General features: G+C 39.4%; 2 protein-coding genes across 2 annotated transcripts in view; both read right to left on the bottom strand.

Annotated features, from left to right (window-relative positions):
- Window positions 1-49: 49 nt before the first annotated feature.
- Window positions 50-5,676, bottom strand: LOC310936872 (hatching enzyme 1.2-like; the record flags this gene model as incomplete). Its single annotated transcript, XM_083901027.1, has 8 exons — window positions 50-204; window positions 1,489-1,613; window positions 1,835-1,916; window positions 2,424-2,602; window positions 3,592-3,712; window positions 4,546-4,701; window positions 5,061-5,107; window positions 5,612-5,676. The coding sequence occupies 8 exons, from the start codon at window positions 5,674-5,676 to the stop codon at window positions 50-52; spliced, it is 930 nt and encodes a 309-aa protein (XP_083757153.1).
- Window positions 5,677-14,033: 8,357 nt separating this feature from the next.
- Window positions 14,034-18,013, bottom strand: part of rasa3 (RAS p21 protein activator 3) — a 60,114-nt gene continuing 56,134 nt past the window's right edge. The window contains exons 23-24 of the mRNA XM_083900520.1: window positions 16,399-16,582; window positions 14,034-14,977 (exon numbers count right to left, since the gene is read on the bottom strand). Coding sequence (XP_083756646.1) covers window positions 14,902-14,977; window positions 16,399-16,582 — 260 coding nt within the window. The 3' untranslated portion in view covers window positions 14,034-14,901. The remainder of the gene's footprint in view (window positions 14,978-16,398; window positions 16,583-18,013) is intronic.

Genomic DNA, 18,013 nt, shown 5'->3' with positions numbered 1-18,013 from the left:
AATGTCATCCACTGTGAGAATGAAGTGTGCATGGTAAGAAACCCTGTTATCAGTAAGCGTGCCCCCTAGGGGGAAGATCCTGCCTGTGTTTTATGTCATCCTGGAGCTCGGCCAGTGAGTCCAGGTTGGGAAGAGCATAATGTGACACTTGGCTGAACCTGTTGCTGGGAGCAAGCCAATGGAGCTTGCCAACAGTGCAGAGTGCTGAGAGAAAGCACCTAGCTCTCAGAATGTATCAGACAATCTCAGACTGTATGACACATTGTCACGGGGGGGGGGGGGCAACAATTATCACCCACCTACCCCTCCCTACGGAGTAGGGTGTTAACCACGCCTTAAGACCAGAAAAAACTAAAGAAATAGATGACCAATCCGACACGATTAAACCTGTTGATTTGATCCTAATAGGTGGAAAGGTTATGGGGATGGACATGGGAGTAAGGGGGGTTCTATCCCCCATTAGGGTTATAAAAAACGATGCACACTGTCTGTCACTTCAGTTTGTACCTAATCTTTGGATTTGGTACAGCTCACTGGGTATTCTTTGTGGATCTACAAATAAATGCCTTTGGATTGAAGACAACGAACGCAACTTTGTCACTTTTTGTGGAGTACAACTGTCTTTTTTCACACTTCACCTACTCATAGGGCCACAGAGTCATAAATATAAGGATTAACATGATTAAAAAGTTGTTTTTGCTTAACATGTCTGCATAATAAATGCAGCCCTTCTGTCAATTGTTGTCAGTCATCATTAAACATTCTTTTAGAAATTTCGAACTATCTATATTGTGATATGGAAACAAAATCATTACCAAGTGATGAACGTCACATTGAGGAGGTACTATATTGTTATATAGTTTCAGTTTGATGAAACAGTCGGACAACAGTCACTGAAGTTTTCAAGTTTATTGTTAGAGTACAGCTCAATCTGCCACCGGCTCCAGATCATCATCTGCATGCCTGCTCTGATGTCACCCTGGTAGCAAGTCATAGGTCACTGATGCTTCCTGTAGAAATAATTGTCATTGGAGGAGACTTTTTGAATGATCTACACAAGTGGGGGAGGAAAGTGTTCAGAACACTTCTGAGCCTGTATGCTCATCGTAAGTGTTTGTTTTAATCATTCCATTTCTTCATTCTGGCTTCTTTGTCTCTGCAAATGGAGTGATGGGGTTACATTTTTTTTGTCTGTCTACTACAATGACCCGGCCTCCACTCAAACACTGTCCTTTTGAGAATTAGTTACATGTGATCACAGTGGTTTTTAAGTACTGATTCAGTTTTTTTTTGTGGTTGCGTGTTTGTACGAACGAGGTACTAACACAATCAGAGCCTATAGAAACCAGCCTGAGAACATTGAAAAACAATCCCAACCAAGAACACCATATGAAGTGCAAAACAGATTGAGTTAGGGTTAGGGTTAGGGTTCTCCAAGAGGAGGAGTTAAATTTAGTCTCTGATCCACGTCAGTCAGAGTATACTTACAGCATTGATACAGTCTGTTCAGCCTGTCAATGTCATTTCTGCTCATCTGGGTGGCCTGGCCAAAGGCTACATTGTTATTGGGAATGGGCACCATAGTTGGGCGGTTGTTCTTGGAGAAGGCATTCCTGGAGAATGAGAGATACCACTATGAAGTGTTGAGCTGAGCTTTGTTAAATTGGTGCAGAACAATCTGTTTGTTATAATGTGACATCATTTGAAATCAACTTTGTTCTAATAATGTGATTAGTCATAACCATTGTCAACATTGAGTATAAGCCTCTCGCTACTAGGAAATACAAGAGAATGAAAGTGAAAATGAATTAGTTGCAGAAGTTGCAGTCCATACCTCTCATATTGCATGACAGAGTTGTAGTCATAAGGAGTTCCCTGGTTAAGAGTGTCAATCTTGTAAAAGTTGTATTCCATGTCTGTAGAAATGACATAAAATCAAACATGTGCTCAGTAGGTGAAAGTAACATTCACATTTGTTTTGCAAATAACAGTTAAATTACCTATTTTAAACTTTAAACAAATCATTAAATAGATTGTGAATTGAAAGGCTACCGAGAACAGGAAGACCAAAACCACACTTGGAGACATCACAGAATGTCCTTTTTTTTTTTGCAAGTTTATGTAGGCAACGTTTCCATGCTGTAGAGTCGAGAAATTTCCAACAAGCTTGTAAATACTGTAAAAGAAAAAAGTCTATCCTTGTGTTTGATTGGCAGGTGCTTCAGCCTGTTAAAGTCAGATGTGGTGATAGTGCTGCCCTCTACTTCCTCTTCTACCATTGTCTCTTCACCCTGGACAGGCTGCCAGTCCAGTTATCTCCAGTTATCTCCACTCTCTAATCAATAAAGTTTAACTAAAAACAAAAAAATGATTTCTGACTGTCAATGAAACAAAACTCGTCATAGAAATTAAAACTGTGTAACCATCAATGATGTTTTCCCAGTACACCAAGATGTGGTTGTCCCTGTCGGAGCGAGTCTGCTCATGGTTGAACCCAAGGGCGTGGAGCAGCTCATGCTGGACGGTGCTGTGGTAAAGGCAACCCTGACGACTCAGAGACACAACCTGAGCACCACCCGTACGACCCACATATGAGTAGCAGCTGTGGAAACACAATCACAAATGGTATATAAAGGGAAGGTGATAAACAAGTAAGACAGACACATCTCATAGGGCTTAACAGGCTGTCACTCATTGTCTTGTATTTGGAGATTGTTTGACAGTGTTACCAACTACTGTCAATGAAAAGTAACTCAACTCTACGGTGGCCACCGTACAACTCAGCCTGAAAAGACCCTAGCTATCACTAGAACATATCCAGATTTCACTAGAACATATCCAGATTTCACACGCAGAAAATAAAGAAAGGACAAAACAAACTTCACTTGAATAAACAAAACAGATCAGTGATTGTTCCACACACCGTCAGCTGTGACTGCACATCCTGTGCCTCTGTATGTGTGAGTGTGTCGTCTGTAATGTGTACGTCTACTTCTCTGTTTTTTGGTTTAACGTTACAGCGTCACTTGAGCCCCCTTTTCCACTAGCGATACTCGCCTAAGCCCGGCACAGCACAGCTTTTTGCTTTTCCATTAGCGATAGTACGTGGTACTTTTTTAGTACCTGGTACTTTTTTAGTACCTGGTACTTTTTTAGTACCTGCTCTGGCGAGGTTCCAAGCGCACTGAGTCGATACTATGCGTGAAGTCGTCAGACTGCCGTGCACTGATTGGTCAGAGTGCCGTCACAGGAAGAGGCGTGAGCAAGACTTTTGTAACAAGAATCAAAGTGAACAATGCCGAACTGTAGATCGATTAAAAAGACTTAACAATCCTGAAAATGTTTGTTAATCTCCAACATTTGACAGAGGAGTCTGGTGAATTTAGCGACAGCTGCCGCTGTATTTCAGTTCAGTCACTGTCAGACAGTGTTTACAGAAAGCTTTCTTTTTGGATGTAAAATGAGTAGATCATGACTCATCATTGAGTTGAAATAATTTTACAGAAAGAGAACTGAGACTGAACCCCAGAAAATGTATTTTATGGGGATTTTTAACCTTGTTGTGTTGCCGCTTTTAAGCTATAGCCTTACCCGCTCTTGGACTCAATGCTCAGCCACTCAGTGTCACCATTTTGGTAAGGTCTGAAGCGGATACAGGAAACTGCAGCAAAGGAATCCAGTCCACGAATGATGATGTCCCTCTCTCGGGAGGCTGGCAAGACAAACATGGCATGTAGGTGTTATTTCAGTCTAACTAACAGTCAAAACATTTCAATCATCACAGGATTTGGACAGGATAATGACACAATTAAGAAGCTGACACTGACAAAAAAAAGCTTAAAATTAAAAATTTGATTTCGTAAAACTTAAATGGCTATGAAAATATAGATTTACCTGAAATTAGTCTGTGCAATACAAATACCGTTATCATAAACTAGTATGTACTGTTACCGATATCAGTCCATTTTAGAGCTTTTAAACTAACTATAGCTACTATTTGTATTAACATTTTTACAGTCTGTGCACAGTCAAGCATGTAGGACTTTTGGATTGTTTCAGATTTTACATTTGCATCTGTCCGTCCAATATCCGATCCAGTGATTTTCACCAATATCGGACCAATACTGAGTATCATATCAGCTCATCCCTATTTTCCTAGTTAGTCTTTGTTGTCTCATTCATTGGATCCAGCCATTTCATTCATTCCTATTATTATTATTATTATTATTGTTGTTGTTATTATATGTTATAATAATAAAAATAATTACAATTATTATAATAATAAAGGAGAAATTAATATAAGTGAGAAAATATTTTTCACCACAAGTTACTTGAACTACGAAAACCCATAACAAACCATTGGGCTGCACATTTATGATATATAATGTGAGTTTTTCAAGCTGTTGGATAAGTTAATTTCTTTTCTTTTCTTTTCTTTTTGTTATTTTCTATACAGAAGAGGAACATGAACTAGAAAAGGTCAGATGGATTATAGTACTACATATTCTTTGCCTTTTGGAGATATGATATGAAAGTAATGCTTACAGTAGTGGTTGGCAATGTAGTAAGGAATGTAGGCTTTCCCATCAGACCACTTTTTCCAAAGGCAGTCTCTGGCAGTGCATGGATCAGCGTTTTTCTCAGCCTCAGAATTGACAGCAATGTCTCCTCCAATCAATATAGGCTCATCGAAGTCAGGGACTGCAAAAAACACACAGCACTGAACATAAGTTTGAATTGCATAACATGTTTTTCTCTATTGGTCAATATAGCCATTTTCAGATATGTATGGATAAGTTAGTCTGGATATTTGCAGTATAAACTCCGGAGAGTCCAGCTAGGGGGTAGAACCTGTACTGATCATGAAAGAATGGGGACACTCACCTATTCACTAATTGTGGATCCTCTAAAGTTTTTCCAACTATTTTATATACAAATTCTCTGTGACAATAAGGGCATTATACAAAAAAGCTGGCAGGAGAATATGTGAACAATGTCCTGAATGACTTCTGTGGACATTTGCAGACTAAAAAGAATAGCAAAATTAAAAATGTGCTCACTGCGTTCTCTGTTGGCTCTCTCCAACAGCTCACCAACAGAAAGCTCCCTGGATGTTTCGTCTTCAACATTAACTGCACAACACATCATGTGAGACACTTTATGTCCTGTACACATGGTAATTTAGCATATATGAGCTCAAATACATCAGAAGCATTGGCTTACCTTCCTGTAGATGCCCATGGTGACATAGAAAAGAAGAGATGGAGAAGCAAAAATGTTACATGTCGAAAAATATCTGCTGTGGAAAAGGTCTGTTACACCAGGTTTATTCAAAACATGATTGGACCACATTACACATGTTGTATGAGTTTAATAGACTGAAACATGTCATTCTTTACGTAATACATGTTTCATGCACTAAGTTGGTTAGGTTAAGATTTTTTTGAAGAGTGGTTGTAAGTATTTACACTTCCTCTTTTGTGGAACGAGTTTGCATGGTTGGTTCAGGTTGTCACACTCTTCGAGTGATGTTGAATTTGTCTTTTCCAAATATCTGGACCTGACATGTAGGTCTGTGTTACATGCTCATAACATGAGGTGGTTTCAGTAAACTCTTACCTCAGCCCAGGTAGAGGACACCAGTAGCAGGGCCACAAGAGACCAAGAAAAAAACATGGCTGCAGAAGGGCTGAGATAAGCAAAGCAAAATGTTATGATATATTTATCCATTAATGCTCTTACCCATACAGAATCAAATTGTACAGTCTGTGGCATGACTGTGTGTCAATGGTAAAGTGTATGGAGGATTGGAGGCTTACCTGAGATTCTGAACAGAGAATGTGTCCGCTTCTGATCCAGTGTCAGTTTTATACCATTACCACTGATCTAAACATAGTGTGCAAACACCTTTATCGCTGTCCTTGCTTTGTGTGAATCACTCCATCTGTATCATCGGTCACAGGTGTGCGAAATGTAAATGCAGCCCTTCTCTCAAAAATGTTCCAGTGTGCCAAGTGCTAGTTCTTTTCGGTTCTGCTTTACTGTGCATTTGATTGAACTGAACCCCGACTAGTCTATAGCCCATACGAGAATTTGAACTGAAAATAAATCATAGAACACAATCTTTGCTTGCCTTAATCAAAATTAATCAATACTTTTTGTTTAGTTTTCCCCCTAATAAATTAGATAATAAATGTAATAAATTCAAAAACAATAGAATGTAGAAATAATTTCAAATCTGAAGGTTATTTCTGTAAATTAATTTACAAACCTTGCTGGGAACCATTACTTAAAAAGCTGTCCCTCGACGCTAGCACTCTGACTAACTAGACCGAGCTCAAACCTCCCTTTTATTTCAAAGACTTTAGAAAAAGCTGTAGCCGCCCAGTTGTGCGATCACCTGTGTAGCAGTAATGTATTTGAAAAGTTCCAGTCTGGGTTTGGAACCCACCATAGTACAGAGACTGCACTACTTAGAGTAAAAGATGATAATCTTATGGCCTCTGAAAAAGGACTGGCTTCTATACTGGTCCTGCTGGATCTCAGTGCAGCATTTGACACTATAGACCATGAGATCCTGCTACATAGACTAGAACAAGATGTTGGGATTAAAGGATCGGCACTTGTTTGGTTCAAGTCCTATTTATCGGACAGATTTCAGTTTGTTAGTGTAAACGAGGAATCCTCTATATTCACTTGGGTTAAACTATGGAGTTCCTCAGGGTTCCGTACTCGGCCCAACTCTTTTTACCCTGTACATGCTGCCATTAGGCAACATTATCAGGAAACACAACATAAATTTCCACTGTTATGCAGACGACACCCAGCTATATGTATCTGTACGGCCGGATGACCCAAACCCCTCAATTAAACTCCAAATTGTTTTAAAGACATGGATGACACAGAACTTTCTAATGCTTAACACAGAAAAAACTGAGGTCATGGTCCTTGGGCCAAAACACATAAGAGCACCACTTTCAAATCAAGCTATAAACCTAGGTAGTATCACCCCAGTCCCCTGTAGTACAGTAAGGAACCTGGCCTTCTGACCCAGCCTTCTACCACCTTCACAACATTAAGACAATTAGAAATATTATATCGCGACAAGACTCTGAGAAACTAATCCACGCCTTTATAACCTCTAGGCTGGATTACTGTAACTCCTTACTGTCTGGATGTCCTTGTAAGTCCCTGAGAAGCCTTCAACTTGTCCAGAATGCAGCAGCATGTATACTGACTGGAACCAGAAGACGTGATCATATAACTCCCGTCTCTGGCTCCCAGTGAAAAGTAGAATAGATTTCAAAATACTTCTACTCACATACAAGGCCCTGAATAATCAAGCCCCTTCCTAAATTTACGATCTAATCACTTTATATTAAGGCTGTCAAAATTAACGCCTTAACGCAGGATGATTAATTTGTGGAATTAACACATTAATTTTTTTTTTGCGCATTAATCAATCAATCAATCAATCAATCTTTATTTGTATAGCCCACAGTTTACAAAACATAGTTTGTCTCACAGGACTTCACAGGGTTGGTAACATCCTCTGTCCTTAGACCTTTGACCAGGGTAAGGAAAAACTACCAGGGAAAAAACCCTTGTAACAGGGAAGAGGGTAGAAACCTTAGGGAGAACTACAGGTGTCATATATGAATGTGGGGATAAAACTGTGCATAGAGAAATTATCCATTCTGCGTTGGATATGAAGGGTCCGCTTACAGCCGCGCACAATGCAGGAGAGATAAGAGCAGAATCAGCAGGCGCGGTGCGCAGAAGAAAAATGCCTGCACCAGATGAGGGGCACCCTCTATAATTGCAATGCCTTGACTTTAGTGATGTCAGTACACACAATCCTAGCCATAATAACAAAATTAGATCAAAAGAAATAAATTAATAAATAAATTGGCACAATAATTAATTTAGTTTTTTCAGTTTTTTTCCATTTTGTGTTACTTGCCCTTACTTCATGAGTCACCATAATGGTCCAAAAAGCCTCAGAATGCCCCATTTTAACCTCAAATTTTCAAAAGCTCCGCATGCCCGGCAATTTTTTATTTTTATTATTATTATTGTTTGTTTGTTTGAGCAAAGTAACCATTTTTATACTGTTCTGTACTCTTCTATACTGTAAACTGAGGTTGGATACATCTGGATTTCATGTAAAAAAAAAAGAAAGAGGTTTGTTCTTGACACTCTGTGATTTGTTCTTTGTCCTCCCTGATTTGCAGGCGGGCCTTTGGAAGCTGCATGCTGATTGGCTACTGAGTTTTGGAGCAACAGCTCAATGGACTGGAAGCCTTCTTCGGGCGCTGTCCGTCTGGAACTTGTTCCCCAAATTTTCCGACAAAGTAATTGTAAATATCTAATGTTTGTCAAATTATAAACGTTAGATTCTTACATTTATTTTATGAGTGTTGTTTGAAAATATTGACACAAATCTAATTCCATATAATTGTTATAATTGTTGTAATTGTATGCTAGCTCCCAGCTTTCGAATTACTGCATTGACCGTGCGGACTGAATTAATTAAAGGAGCCCAATATAAATACTTACAGAGCTTTTTTGAGCAAAATAAACAGTCTGTACTCCTCTATACTCTTAACTGAGGTTGGATACATTGGGATTTCCTATAGATAAATAAAACTGCGCAGCAGTCTCGCCTCCTCCTGTTCCTCTCTAAGACCATTGAAAGGGCGGTATTTAAGCAGGTCACTGAGTTCCTGAAGAAGCCTTAAAAGAGCGGTAACTAAGTCCTCAGTACTCATCCTGTTCGACCTATCAGCAGCATTTGACACAGTTAATCACCGTATCCTATTGTCCATACTCTAAAACATGGACATCACAGGAAAAGCACACTCCTGGTTCGAATCCTACCTCACTGGCTCCTGGCTAGGTCACACATCTGCACCACACATCCTTGCCACAGGGGTGCCCCAAGGCTTGGTGATAGGGCCTCTTCTCCTCCTCACATGGCTTTTCATATCACTGCTATGCTGATGATACCCAGCTGTGTGTGTCATTCCCACCTGACAACCACACGGTCTCAAATCTCAGATTGTCTCTCTGACATATCTGCATGAATGAAAGCCCATGACCTCCAAACTCTCCAAAACTGAACTGCTGGTCTTCCCAGCCAAGCCAACAATACATCATAATATCTGCATTAATATCAACTCCCTATCTCTGGCTCCTTCCAAGATAGCAAGAAACTTAGGTGTCATGATTGATGACCAGTTGACCCTTACAGATCATGTTGCTTCTGTCGCCTTGCTCTATTCAATATAAGAAAAATCAGACCGTATTTCAACAAGCTACTCAACTCCTAGTTTTGGTCATCTCCCACCTTAACTACTGCAACGCCCTGCTAACAGGCCCCAGACCTGTGCTGTGTAACCACTACAGATGGTCTAGTGGTGGTGGTCTGGTGGTGCGTCTGGTCTGCAATCAGCCTAAAAGGGCACATGTCACCCCTCTGTTCATTGAGCTCCTCTGGCTACCCTCAACTGCCCGCATCAAATTCAAATCACTGATGCTAGCCTACAAAGTGCTTCATGTTTATTTTTTTTTTATTTTTTTCCCGTGACTATTTTCTTAGCGATAGCAAGAGAGACAAGGACTGGGGTTTTGAATTTGGAAGGTATGATGGTATCTGAAGTATCTTCTAGAAGACAGAGTGCAGGAGGCAGTGGGACCAGTCCAGGACCGAAGATAGTGTGTTGGTTATTATTATTATTATTATTATTATTATTATTAATAATAATAATAATAATAATAATAATACATTTAATTTAAAAGTGCCTTTAAGGTCACTCAAGGACCCTTTACAGACAGAATAAGTTAAAATTTGCACAAAAGATATCCAAAATATAAGATCACAAATGAATTTTCGTAAAATCACATAAAAATAAACCATGGCAACACAATAACATAGAGTAACCCTGGATTTCCACTGGACGCGGAACGGCCGCGGAACGTCAGCAGCGCGGTCGCCATTGCAAATCGCTTCCATTCTAATCAATGAGAGCGTTTCCACCAGACGCGATGCGGCGCGTTTCAGCAGCGTCCCAGAAGCGGCTCGCCGCGCCGCAGCGCTATCGATAGGTCGCAGTTCTATTTTTGCCGTTGTCGCTGCTGAACCTTGTAAATTCCAACAGAGCAGTTCGCACCAGACAGGAAAAGAGCCACAGAATCAGAGTAAAACATTTCCGCCCCCCTTTCAAAATAAAACACAATACACAGGTCATATAGCCTGTCACAACTTCACATCAACATTAAGCCGTGACCGGTGCTACCAGGTCAACAGTCAATTAATCAGAGCGTCTCTGAGAGTCATAATGTACGAGGAGAGACTGATTGTTGAAGTGGAGAAACATAAAATCATTTATGACACCAGATCAACAGTTCTTCCACGTCGGAGAATGAAAAGAAGCTGTGTTGTTGTTTCCTTTATGCACACAGTCTATCGCTGGATCTCGTGAACTAGCGTCCGTTCGAGATTATCGCGTGATCTTCTGTGAATACTGCTGGCTCCCAACGCACCGCGCCGCTGCCGTAACGCGCCCGGTGGAAATCCAGGGTAAGGGTGGTAAAAGCAGAGAGGTTAGAGGGAGTAGGCAGTCCGGAACAGGTGAGTTTATAGTCTAGATTTGAAGATGGGGAGAGAGTCACAGTTTCGGAGGTCAGGTGGTAGGGTGTTCCAGAGCTGGGGAGCAGAGCAGCTAAAGGCTCTGCCCCCCATAGTGATGAGGCGGGCAGGGGGCACAGAGAGGTGGATGGAAGAGGAGGATCTGAGGGAACAAGTGGGGTCGGTGACGTTCAGGAGGTCAGACAGGTAGGGAGGGGCGAGGTTGTGAATGGCCATGTATGTGTACAGGAGGGGTTTGTAATTGATGCGATGTTTCACAGGGAGCCAGTGGAGGTGCTGGAGGACGGGGGTGATGTGGTGATAAGTGGGGGTCTTTGTGATAATGAGGTCCAGAAAGAGTAAACCGGCTGGCAGAGCCAGGTGGCGTGGAAGTAGGTGTCTGTGCTCCCAGAGGTGCTTCAGGTTTCTACTGCCATCTACTTCTCTTTATCTTCAAGAAGCTCTCAAACACCCAGCTCTTCCGAGAGCATCTTCTGTCCTACCACTTACCCTACCCCCTCCCTTGCACTCATTCTGCACTTGCAGTTACTTATGTATAAATTCATTCAAACAAGACATAAGTTTTTTTTTGTTATCATCAGATATCCACTCTTAGGCCCACTTTACATTTCGCTTTTCGCAACAGCGGCGAAATTACCCGCTGTCGGGACGCCTTTAAACACACCGCCAGGACACCCGCGGCGCTTACAACTTTCCTCTTTACTTGCTCGACTGTACGATCGTAGCTGGCCTCCAGCATCCGCTGTTGCATTGTTACGTAGGCCATCTTGTTCCTGGATGACTCCAGCTTCTTCTGGATCTCGTCCTCTGACCAGATGCTGATCAGGCACTTGGTTTCGGAGGTGCTCCACGTACAGTGTCCAGCGCCCTCCTTCACCCCGCCATTTTTTTTGGGAACAAAAGTCCCGCGGTATTTGCCAATTATCGCGCGCTATTTGCTAATCGCCTAAACCCTGACCTCCCACTGTCGCGAGCCCGACGCGTTCTCTTTATACACACTTTGAAGTTGTCGGGGACTCCCGCTGAGTTGTCGGGTGACCACTTCGCAGTTGTCGGGAGAAAATTTGAAGAGAGCGGGAATTCTCTTTACACGAGGTTTCCGCTGAGCGGTCTGAAGAATTTTCATTTACCTTTTTGTCATACCTCCAGTCATAAATCTTTTATCAAATTCCATGTCCCCTGACTCTGGAACTCTTTAGATAGGTCTCTTAAGCTTATATCATTCTGCAAAATGTTTAGGAATAGTCTGGTGAGGTATCTTCTATCCAGGCAAAATAATACTGTCTCTTATAAGTGAAATTAATTTGTCATTTTATGGATATTTTTCACTCTCTGTTTATTTGTTAATTGTGTCTTTGTTTCTTTTCTATTAGTTAATCTGTTTTAGTGATTTTTTTATTGAGGGGGGATTTTATATAAGCCCTTTGGGCTTCTTTTCCTCTCCTGCACAAATATTTGCCTTTGAATTATGAAACATAATTCTTGTTTTATCATTGTGCATATGAGTACATAATAATAACACAATAATAAGTGCTTCCTGTAGTTGACAAAGGACACAGAGACAATGTTTTGCATTAATGTTGGTTTCATTTTGTTAATCAGGAAAAAACACACATCACATGTTCATCATTCATTCAGCTGTTTATGTACACAAATAACAGGCGTAGTTTAATACTTTAAAGATATTTGTACAAAATACAATGTTCTCCCTTTATAATATGTGTTCATCTGAAAAGGCTTTTTACTGCAAATGGTCAGCAGATTTGTGTCTTTAACTTGTGGTCATCTGACGAGGGGATCGCTAATATTATTGCATGCTAAAACACAGTTATTGCATAAGTAATTTATGTGAAAGCTTTGAGGCGGAGAAAGGAGTTTCTATTACTGTAACTGCCGTGACCCCACCAGCTCAGCTCAACATTCTGCTATGAAATGATAATAAACATGACCCTCTTAGGAATGAGAGACATACTTCTCTTCATCAGAGGAGATTGACAGAACTGTGTATATATGTATCTGTATACACTACTCACTTAAAGTTAGGCATGTTTGGCTTTTGGATTCAATTTCAGAATGCACCTAAAATGCACTATACCCTTTAGAGGTGAACTTAAGTTAACCTTCTCTAAACGTTTGAATGTTTCAGTACATGCTGTTCTCTAACAAGGTGATTAACCGAAAAAAAACAAAACTTTTCGTGAGAAGTGTATATATAGAAAGGTCAAAAGCAGCAAAATGACAGCAGAGGCCACCATTGCTGCGGCTACAACTGGACTTCACATGTGCAGCTTTAAAAAATCTTTCTTTTTAGGTGCTAATAAACATGGATGTCAATGACAACACAACTGATTCACAACAATGAACGCCACAGTGTACCTTGAACTGCTGACCAATTCAGATTGCAGGCAGTTTCTTGTGGAACACATACAAATAAGTTTGAAACTACACATACTAAGACAGAACTAACTCACAAAACAGTATTAGGCAGCCAACTGGGCGACACAATCAGTAACACAATATCCATTTCACAAGACTGGCTTACATGTTTGATTAATCACAAGAAGTGAAGCTTAAAATACAAAACATCAGTGTAATGAGCTGAAATATACGGATGAGTACGGAAGAGGATTAGGGCCACACAGGAGTTCTGATTTTAAAACTCAGAATTCTGAATTCATCTGAGAATAAAGTCAGAATTTTGTATTCACACTCAGAAAGAGTTTAAAGTCAGAACTAAATTTTTTTCCTGTGTGGCCCTTATCCTCTTCCGTAGATTCGGGCCACAAAACCAAACAAAAACAAGAATTCAGATTTTTTTTTTATAACAAGTGGCTCATCCTCTTCCGTAGAAATGAAACAGTTTCTGTGACAGCTGAAATAAATTTTGCAATTTTTCCACAAACACAAAGGGAAAGAAACATGGGCCTCCATCATTTCTGCATATGCTGCTCTTATTAGAGTCAATTTACTGGTCGTCAGGTACAAGTATCACAACCATTTCAAATGGGAATACATTTATTCATTCATATATTATTACACGACAAGTGATCCCTTCCTTAAAGGTCCAGTGTGTCACATTTAGGTGATATTATTTTCTTTTGGCAGAGATAGAACAACAACAAATAATAATTATACTTAATTTTGAAATTTTGTAAAATGTTCAAATGTGTACAATCATCTGACTGTATGAATTGTTTTCCATTACCCAAAAAATTAGCCCTTTAAATGTATATCAGGAAAAGATTCATCCATCCATCATCCATCTTCCACCGCTTTATCTCAGATAAATAAATACAGCCTAATGTTGTTCATCTTGGTTTGAAAAAAAAAAATGTGCCCATTCATTTCTGCTCGTATTTGAAAATAAAAATGTTTTTTCCTTTATCCTGAACAGGAATTACGTTTAAAGGAGACATATTATGCAAAATCAACTTTTTAATCATTTCAATCCTTATATTTGGGACTCTGGAGGTCCTATCAGTCGGCAAAGTGTGAAAAAAGATGACTCACTCATGTTTCTGTGGTTCTGCCTCAGTCTAAGTACAGGAGATAAAACACACGATGTTGACTTCAGTGTCATTGCTACGTCACAATGACACATTCCTGGAATTGTTGTCTCGCGGCGCTTTGTCCCTAAAAAACGCAAGAGTGCAGGCGAGGACAACAGTATCTGGAGGAGCGGAAGTCTGTGAAGTGTTCTATTCTTGATACAGTTTTGATCAAGCCATGTTTGGGCTGTGTTTGGTCCTGGTAATCTCTTGTGTTCTGTTGACCTTCACAGCCTTCCTGAGGAGGTTGTGGACAAAATGATTTAACAATTTAAAAGTAATAACAATAATAATAATAATAATAATAATAATAAAACGATACAATAAAAATAAATGGGGTAAAAATGACAGTCCTTTCCTTCTTCAGTTTGATCTGTCAGATGTGAAATAAAACATCTGAATAACAGAGAAAAAAACAAATCCAACTGATTTAATGAGCTTGTTCTTCCACAGATTTGGAGACAATTAAAGTGCATGTTGGTCACTGTCAAAACTGTCCAGTGAAAATGTCGTCACATCACAGAAAGAACAAAACAGATGTGTGGCGTGATTATTTCCTTCAGTCGTATTTCCTCCATCCTTTCACAAGTGTTCATCTTTATCCATTCTTGGTGATAAGAGGTCTTTTGTTGTCGTGGTGCATTGAGACACTGCAAAAATAATCCATCTACATGTCCTGCCCAGTCCAAAGCATTTCAAAGGCTAGATAGAGTAGGTGGAGCTCTCAGACTGTTGGCGGATGTAGCATTGAAAACTCTTGTCGCCGATCGGGTGCTCCCTGTGGAAGAAACACATGGTGTTTGTTTGATTATAGAAAGTCACAGAATTTTTGGTTATTTAAGTGATTATTTCACACTTATGTTATGATAATTTTTTCCAGGAAAATCTTTCACAATTGGAAAGAAGCACCAACATTTCACTCAATATACCTCTTGTGTCATTCTTTTGAAAAATCCCATTAGCCACGTACATTTCAAATATAAATCTGATGTAAACTGTCTTTTACATCAGAATTTCATTTCCTGAGCCAATTTCAGTGATTGTGGTGTTTACTGATAGGTAAAAATTCTAATTTCTGAATCAGAAATCCTTTTTATATCTCTTTCTGTTTCTATTTGCTCAGAATATTTACTTTTACGTTTCACTTTTACATTTACTCCAGCAAAACGTTTATTACAAATGTACTAATATGGTCAATGTATTTGCTCATGAGGAGCTGAATCTTTTGCTAACCACTGTACATATCATTTGCACAGCATAGCATACGACAAACAAAATGTTCTAACCAATCAATCAAATTTTATTTGTATAGCCCACAGTTACATAGTTTGTCTCACAGACTTCACAGGGTTGGTAACATTCTCTGTCCTTAGACCTTCGACCAGGGTAAGGAAAAACTACCATGGAAAAAAAACCTTATAACAGGGAAAAAAGGTAGAAACCTTAGGGAGAACCACAGGTGAGGGATCCAACATGTTCTAACCAATTATAACCTGAACATCAGAATCTGTACATGTTTCACATTCACATCTGTAATGCCAATAAACCTTTTGTTCATTATTTTAGAAAATCCAAAGTCACTGAAATCAGCCCAGGATATTCAATTCTGATTGCCATTTTGAAATGTACGTGGCTAATGGGATTTTTCAAAAGAATGACCTAAGAGGTGCATTCAGTCACATTTTGGTGCTTCTTTCCAGTTGTGAATCCTTTTTTTGTGAATATCTGCTCTGCCATGATAGCTCAGCTATCATAACAGTGTCTATGTTCTTAAACTTTATGTTTATCTAGTTGCACTTTTATATTTCAATGTTAGTTTTGTAAATGTTGCCTTCCCTGTTTCTTATTTAACTTTTGATGGTGCTGCGTTTCTTGGCTAGCTCACCCCTGAGAAAGAGATCTTGATCTCAATGGGTCTTTTATCTGGTTAAATAAAGGTTAAATAATAAATAAAAATAAAATCATATATTGTAATTATTGTTTTTATCACCTTATTCTAACTTGTCTTATTACATTTTATCCAATACTACAATAACACTGAACCTCCAGCATCATTTATGCATACAAGAGATGAGAGGCAATTGTGGACCACTGTACCACCTGCTGGTCAGTCTTGAACTACAATTTATGATTAGAAACAATACAATACGAAAAAACTCAATCTGACTTAAAAGTATAGATTAAATGCAAACCACATACTGGCTGCCAATCTTGGTCTTCTTAAACTTTTCCCGTTTGTACTTGGTGTGCTGCTGCTCCAAGGTCTGCACAGCTGAAACGATCAGCTTCAGGGTTTTGTAGGTTTGCTGAGGATCGTCGATGACAAAGCTGGAGTACTCCTCCTCTTCAGGCCCATCGTACACAGATTTACTGCCACACGCCTCTGCAGCACAGTCAGTCAGAGACAAAGACACAACATGAAAAATGGATTTCCACAGAAAATGCTGAGTACTTCCATCTATTGTATTCCTTCATCTTTACTACCATTTTTGGTCACCTACTTCACTAGGTGGAATTCTGAGCCAGAACCAGAATTTGTTCCTAAACTTTAGGTTTTTATGGCAGTTAGCAAACCAGTGGAAAGGTATCAGGTATTACCACTGCAGCTGCAAGTAACAATTATTTTTGTAATCAATTAATCTGTCAATTAATTTCACGATTAATCGATTAATCGTTTGGTCCATAAAATGTCCTTGATCAGTGTTTGTCAAACCTGGAAATGACGATGTTCTTGAATGTCTTGTTTTGTCCACAAACCAAATTGATTCAGTTTTAATGATTTATTTGTTATGTGGATCAAAGAAACAAAGAAAATGTTCACATTTAAGAAGCTAAAACAATCAGAAATCTTGTTTTAATAAAGAAAAAGCTTCAAAAACGATGAATCTATTATCAAATTTATGGCCGATTAATCGGCCAGTGATCGAAATCCGCCGATTGTCACGTGATCAGCCGAAATCAGTGACCGGCCGATTAGACAGAATATTACGATTTTGATAAGCCGATCAAAATGCACCCGCATCGCGGGTATATTGGATGTGAACTGATTGTATTTCTATGTTAAAATGTTATATTAAAGAAAATATGCAAAAATATATATATTTCAGTATGCTGTAAAGTGGTTTAAAAAATTGAAATCGGAATCGGCTAAAATCGGTATTGGCAGGTCAAACTTCTTGAAAAATCAGAAATCGGAATCGGCCCCAAAAATGGCAATCGGTGCATCCCTTATCAAAATAGTTGACGATTAATTTAGTAATCGATTATTAATCGATTACTAAATTAATCGTCAGCTATTTGATAAATCATTGGACAAATTGGACATCCCACGTCGCATTGCTGTGACGCATCTGCATGATAAATGCATCATTTTTCAGAGGTTCTAGCTGAACTGAGAGACATCGTGACCTGTCACAGAGTGACTCATCCAAACTCAGGAACAAAACCAAGAAGAAAGAAGATTTGCGAATAAAGAATGCAAATATAAGGCGGATACTGCTGTCATTGTGTTGTTGCAGGGTTGACATGAGGGTATTAAGTTGACTGGTGTATTTTGACAGAGCATTCTGCAACATTTATGTTGGCTAATGTATACCTTTTATAGTTTTCACAGTCTTTCAGTCAAATGTCATCAGACTCTAACTGTCCTGTATACACTTATAACTTGACACAGTTACATCTGCTCATGGTCTCTTTCTTCTGTCTCTACCTCATCTCCCTCTTGTCCTTTCTCTCCCCATTTTTTCTTTCACCCCAACCGGTCGAGGCAGATGGCTGAACATCTTTGAGTCTGGTTCTGTCAGAGATTTCTTTT

The sequence above is a fragment of the Microchirus variegatus genome (genome assembly GCF_963457635.1).
Source record: "Microchirus variegatus genome assembly, chromosome: 14".
Taxonomy (NCBI): Eukaryota; Metazoa; Chordata; class Actinopteri; order Pleuronectiformes; family Soleidae; genus Microchirus; species Microchirus variegatus.
This window is presented reverse-complemented; position numbering and strand designations above follow the sequence as displayed.